The sequence below is a fragment of the Ctenopharyngodon idella genome, chromosome 21 (genome assembly GCF_019924925.1).
Source record: "Ctenopharyngodon idella isolate HZGC_01 chromosome 21, HZGC01, whole genome shotgun sequence".
Lineage (NCBI taxonomy): Eukaryota > Metazoa > Chordata > Actinopteri > Cypriniformes > Xenocyprididae > Ctenopharyngodon > Ctenopharyngodon idella.
In genome coordinates, this window is record NC_067240.1 from 10,718,284 (window position 1) to 10,724,843 (window position 6,560).

At 35.9% G+C, this 6,560-nt stretch overlaps 1 protein-coding gene across 2 annotated transcripts; it reads left to right on the top strand.

Moving 5' to 3' along the window:
- Positions 1-573: 573 nt before the first annotated feature.
- Positions 574-5,415, top strand: aqp3b (aquaporin 3b). Of its 2 annotated transcripts, none has more exons than XM_051877488.1 (6): positions 574-780; positions 3,126-3,252; positions 3,981-4,118; positions 4,309-4,427; positions 4,753-4,970; positions 5,058-5,415. In XM_051877488.1, the coding sequence occupies exons 1-6, from the start codon at positions 673-675 to the stop codon at positions 5,245-5,247; spliced, it is 900 nt and encodes a 299-aa protein (XP_051733448.1). In that variant the 5' UTR covers positions 574-672; the 3' UTR covers positions 5,248-5,415. The 2 variants fall into 2 exon arrangements, with proteins under 2 accessions (XP_051733448.1, XP_051733449.1); XM_051877489.1 differs by lacking the exon at positions 574-780 and adding an exon at positions 2,722-2,900.
- The last annotated feature ends 1,145 nt before the right edge of the window (positions 5,416-6,560 follow it).

The window sequence follows — 6,560 nt, forward strand, 5'->3', positions numbered from 1 at the left end:
AGCCATTGTGTTTCTGGGAGAATAAAAAACATAATCTATTATTTAACTTTATTACGAAAATAGAATTTCAGACACTCCAGGCTTGTGACCGTCATGTGGCGCAAATACTTTCCAGAATAAAAAACAGCCCTGTTTCAAATACTTGCCAAACTTCATCGCTGGTTAAATACATATACATTTCCACAAACCTAAAATATTCATTTAAAAAATGTAAGGTACCATAACCACTCTCAGCCATTGCCTGCTATAGGGCTACAATCCACACAGTGAGGAAAAAGCACTAGCGGAAACAATATAGGTTTTTGTGCACCAAAGAGGGCCGTTCAGATCCGGATTTAAGAAATTTTTATATATTTGAAGCAGGAGAACTCCCTCTATCCCAGTCCTCACACACACATTCAAAACAAAAACATTCAAAACTGGTAAGTCTGACATGAAAAAAGTACAAGAAATTATATGTAAGTGAGATGGGAAGAGGCAGGGAAAAAAATTGTAGGAATGCTGTTTTTGTTTTTTTATTGACTGAGGGCGGGACCTTCCGAAGCACATATAGGTCCCGAACTCAGTAGGAAAAGTTGTACGAGACCACTTACCCATGCAGCGGCAGTCTGCCCTTCATCCTCATCATTAAAGCACCCTATAATCATCATCTTTAGACTATCCTAAGGCATTATGGGAAGACAGAAGGTGCTTCTGGAAAAGACGGCTCGGACCTTTCAGGTCCGGAATGTGCTGATGCGACAGGCACTGGCAGAATGCCTTGGCACCCTCATTCTAGTGGTGAGACGCTTTTGTTGTTTTTGTCATTGATGAGTGATGAGACAAATCGATTTCAGCATTGATGAAAAATACGTGTCAGTTTTGGATACTTATTGTAAAGCATTTTATTCATTTTGAGAGGAACTATTGTAAACAATTCAGAGGGGTAGTGATTAAAAAGTGTTATCATCCAGCTAAATATGATTTGGAGGCATTTCTGTTTGGGCACATTTATGTGTTTATAGAAACACATTTTCTATAGTTTTCTGTTTTAATTGTCTAGAACTTCAAAATATAAAATATGTATTAAAAAATCTGAAATTTCAGTTTAGTTAATTAGTTTGTAAAAAAAAAAAAAAAAGAAAAGAAAAGAAAAGAAAAGAAAATACTATATAAACTGTACTAAGCTTGATAGATCTATACAATAAATCACTAATGATGCAAAAATTAAAAAAAAAGATTTATTTTCTTTGATGAGAATGTGGAAGGGATACATGTAAGATATCAAGAATAATCTATATGCTTTCATCTACTGAAAAGCCTAAAATTTCAATTCAGCTACACCTGAAGGGAGTTCCTCATTTTGCAAATGATTTGCAGAGAGAGGTTTTATGTTCTTTTTTTATACTCATACATATTTTTTTATACTTTATACTTAAGCTTTGTACTTGTACTTTATCCTACTTTTAATAAGAACATGGTTCTTTGTTCTCAGCTTTGGCCAATAATGGTTATTAAAGCATGAAGTTAAATGTTCAAAGGTAAAGTAAGTTTTGATTTTGTAACTTTTTGTAGCAAAAATACCTCCTTTGCAGAACAGACTGTAAGATGACATAACAGGAGTTGAATTCAAGTCCTGCTAATAGCCAATTAGCTGCTTTACACAAGTTTCAGACACTTTACAGTGGGCCATTTTATATCTTGGGACCAGTTGTTTAGAAAGTTTAAATATCTCAGAATTATCTAGAAATCCCATGTTTTGCTATCAGGATCAGGTAATCCATTTTACTTCTGTGCCAGTTTTTCAAAGCAAAATAAGACTGGATCACCCTGATGCACACTTTTTCCAAATTTAGATTACCAGTGCTCCAAATAGGGTTACATTTCACAATGTAGGCTGCTTTCTATGTAAAGATCAACAGGTAGAAGACTTAATGTAGGGTCACTTTAAGTGTTTTATCTGACGAGAAAGAAAACAACATAAACAAACAAACATCCCATTCCATTTTCAATTACCTTTAAACAATTAGACCAACAAAATATGTTGACCCAGGAACGTGCCCAACTCAGCAAAAACAGGATGTGCTAACTAAGATTAGATACAAGCAAACGGGCTCTGAAAAATAAGAAGCCAGTAAATTGTAATGTAATGTTATGGGTCAACCAGGTCGGCCACAACACATTGTCAGGGTCATGACAGTTAATAACATTTTACCTTAAATTCTAATTAAACCACTGAACACAACACAAAACAAAACAATAAATACACAGATAGAAAATATTCTGTTTTGTTAGTATCAGACATCTCCAATTGCCGCTGTTAATTTATGGCTCTTCTGCTAAACCTCAAGAGAAAAGTTGTTGCTACTGAGACTAATTTTCACTTCAACAGAATTACATAAACATTTGTTGTCTTGGAATTAGTTAAATTTTCATATCATCACCTAATAAAACATCTCATATTGTTGTACTTTGTATTTTGACATTTTGTAAGCTACAACACAATTAACAAGTAAGCAAAAGCAACAAGAGTTGGGCACAACAGGGTCGACAATCCAGAATTCAAGACAGCCCATATCCGGAATAAATTTGACACACCACAGGGGGACCACAGGTAAAACCATATTTCATCATCTGTTTTCAATGGAAACTAAGACTCCAGAGCAGCAATATCTGGAGAAAAATAGAGCTCCCCCACGCCCATCTGTTGTTTTCTGATGGTACTGTGCGGTCTCAGAACCCCCCATCCAGAGGCTGATCATGCGACTCAATAACGGCTGGCAAACACAGACAGGCTAGAGGGCATTACACAATGGAAGAGAGGGCAAGTACACACACACTTGTACACACATTATCTATCAAATCCACATGGTGCCCATAACGTTTCGCATTCTTCAATTGTAGTCCTCAAAGAAAAACAGGTACGTGAAGCCAAGGATGTATAACTTTGTGAAATAAAATATGTGAAACAAAAACCTGCAATCATTCAAAGAGATGCTTTATTTAATCTATAGCTTAATTAACTTTGTTAGGTATCTAGCCAAGCTTTGCCATCAAACATCACAAATGTCTTTGATGTGCAGTAACACACAAAAGACTGAGCAAATGGTTAATTGAATTTCTATTCTTAATCTCTCTATTTACAGATGTTTGGCTGTGGTGCTGTCGCCCAGTTGGTTCTAAGCGGAGGCTCTCATGGAATGTTTCTGACAGTGAATTTTGCGTTTGGGTTTGCTGCTACATTGGGAATCCTAGTTTGTGGGCAAGTCTCAGGTAACATTGGTTATAAGTTTCTTAAACCTGTCAGATTTTTTTATTTTTATTTTTCCCTGGGAGAACACAGGAAATTTCAGATTTTAGATGTAGCATTTCAATGCGGTGAGTCACTTACAGCTGAGAACCAGATATTAAAACGTGAAGCCAAACATTCACCAGATGGATTTAAACTGGCAAAATTACACTACATTCTTTTCTACTTTTAGAACATTTTATTTTCAGAAATTATTGGGTGGAATCAAGGGTTGACTCATGGTTAAAGTTTACTCAGATGGATGAACTGTACCTGGAACATTCAGTTCCATTTTTGATGAAAAGCCAAGACAATATCAGACAACATCAACTGGCAGTTTTGACTTTAACATTTCAAACAGAGCAATAATAATAATAAAAATAAAAATAAAAAAAGTGTGTTTGGACTATAAGTGAAGTCTTGGACTATAAGTCTTGGACTATATAGTCTTGAAGGAAGTTGCAGACAGTTGAAAAAAAAAAAGTTCCCAGACATAGATTAAGCCTATAACCCATGGCTAAAAATGTTATGAAAACGTTTAAGTTGAATTTTTGAAGTTTAATCCTGGTTTAGGCTTAATCAGCATGTACCAAACCAGCGATAAGAGTGTAAAGTAAGAGTCTATAGTATTGTTTCATTGTCGTTGTGTTCTGTGAAGATCTCATTTCTAATGTATCATAAGATCGACATGTTAAAACTTTGTATTTTACAGGAGGTCACATAAACCCTGCTGTGACCTTTTCCCTCTGTTTGTTGGGGAGAGAGCCCTGGAGGAAATTTCCCGTGTACTTCCTGTCCCAGACTCTGGGGGCTTTTCTTGGCTCAGGAATAATATTTGGCATGTATATCGGTGAGTTTTAGGCTCGTTAAAGTATTTTTGGTTGTCAATAATCCACATTTTTGTCAGTCCACATCTTTGGTCAGTCTGTTGCAGCCAACAATGAAACTTCTCAGGTTATGAGGATTGTGTTTGTGAACTGAGAGCTTTTGAAGATCTCAAAGAGCTTGTTTCTAGCTTATGTTAACTTGATGCTTTGCAGATGCAATTTGGGACTTTGGACAAGGTTCTCTAGTCGTTATAGGGGACAATGCAACAGCTGGAATCTTTGCTACATACCCTTCTAAACACCTTACTTTGCTCAACGGCTTCTTTGATCAGGTAAGACACAAAAAAATCAGCATTCATTGAAGATATTTTGAAGATTGTCTCAGCATTTGTCCATACAATGAAAGTGAATGGGGTGTGTGAGGTCAGAGAACATGTGAGAAGTCCCGGTACTCAAGAAAAAGTGATGGTATTGAAATATAGAAGTGCTATACCATGCTGCGAATTTGAGCACTGATTGTATGGACAAAAACATAATCTTCAGAATATCATCTTTTGTATTACACAGAAAAAAGAATGTCGGTTTTGGAACAACATGAGGGTGAGTAAATGATGTCAGAATTTTCAGTGAGTGAACTATCCCTTGCCTTAAACACAGATAATTGGCACGGCAGCTCTGATCGTGTGTATCCTTGCCATTGTTGACCCTTACAATAACCCCATCCCACGAGGTCTGGAGGCCTTTACTGTGGGCTTTGTGGTTCTGGTGATTGGTCAGTCCATGGGTTTTAACTCAGGTTATGCTGTAAATCCAGCGAGAGACTTGGGACCTCGGATCTTCACCGCAATTGCTGGATGGGGCTCAGAGGTGTTCTCGTAAGTCACATATTCTTGTATACATTTTTCCATCCATTTCACTATTGATGTAATCTCTGACACTGATATATGTTTCATCCACCACAGAGCAAACTCTTACTGGTCCTTTGTGCCCATCTTTGCCCCATTCATTGGTGCCGTGTTCGGTGTAATGGTGTATCAGCTGATGGTGGGATACCATGTGGAAGGAGAAGAAAGAGATAAAAGGGAAGCAGTGGAAAGAGAACAGAAGGAGAGACTCAAACTCTCTGCTGTTTCTGAGAAGGAGACAGCATAAGTCTGGGTTCAAATGGAGTCATCTTCCACAGTTCCATTTAGCCTCTAAAATTAAATTAGCTTTCATGACAATATAGTAGCAATATTGTGTATTTTTGCACATTTTCGACTAGCAAGACCACATTAAATCATAACTTTTGACAGCTATACTGGACGACTGTGCCCTTGACATCATGATTAGACTCTATTTTTTGTACTGTATGCACAATTAGTTGATATCCAACCAATTTAATTGGAGAATCGTAATTTGCATATCACTCTAAATATCCTGATCAGAACCTCTGTGTTTTATACATAAACATACTAGTTATCCTTTTCAATTTATTCAAAAAAGCGCAATCATAGCTAAATTAATTCATCCAATCTGCTAACAAGTCAGTTGTTGTCACCTGTTCATTTATCTCTAAAGCTTCTATCTGCATAATGAATAATTATGAATAAGGGATATGATTTATGAAAATGTTCACACTTATGAAAACTGCATCAAAGCCATGAAAATACCTGTTTCACTACTGTTCCAATTTTATTATCAGTGAATAATGAGTAATTATGCAGTGAGAAATTCAGTTCTGTTTACATTGTCGTGTTGCTTTTTGAACTTTTGGGAATGTTTTGTTGCATTATGTACCTTTTTCTGTTCTGGGAAAATGACTATGAGTTTACACTGACTACACTGTTAAAAGTAATATGTTATCTAAAAGTAATATGTTATCTACTCAATAAAATTGTGGCAACAGATTACAAGCAATATTATTAAATAAATTCAACAAATAAGAATTAAGTAAGAATTAATCAAATGAATTCCTTAAAATTCAAAGACTTAAGAACGTTTTAGTTTTTATTGTCAACATTGAAGACACTTGATGATATTGAGCAGAATCACTGAAGGAAAGAGAAACACAAGAACTACAACTGAATTCAGCCTCAGATGAAATCAACTGAAGATAAAAGACATAAAATCTTTCAAGATCTGATTAAACAACTCCACAAACAGTATTACCATCTTTACTTTTTACTAACCAGGTTGACTTTATTTCTGTTTTAATGAAAATGTTTCATTTGAAGTCACCATGATGGAGATCAGCTGTGGCTTTAGTTGAGCTCTTGACTCTTGCTTTTTTAACGTTAGCTTTCTCTGGCTGCTGTAACTGTGTGTATAAAGCACGTTTGTTATGGCAAAGAAAGCCATGTTGGATGTTTGTTGATGACGACATGATCATCATGTTGACAATCAGTGAGCTCATTTGGAGTCGTGTTTCTTAGGTAATGTGTTATTAATTTTATATTCTTCTGAATAGCAGCTATGTGTTTCTA

What these genes read in the sequence shown, in the direction of transcription:
- aqp3b (XM_051877488.1), top strand. Translation starts at nt 673, where the DNA reads ATGGGAAGACAGAAGGTGCTTCTGGAAAAGACGGCTCGGACCTTTCAG. An exon ending in TTGGCACCCTCATTCTAGTG is followed by an intron (nt 781 to 3,125) that starts GTGAGACGCTTT and finishes CTCTATTTACAG; the next exon opens with ATGTTTGGCTGTGGTGCTGT. An exon ending in AGTTTGTGGGCAAGTCTCAG is followed by an intron (nt 3,253 to 3,980) that starts GTAACATTGGTT and finishes TGTATTTTACAG; the next exon opens with GAGGTCACATAAACCCTGCT.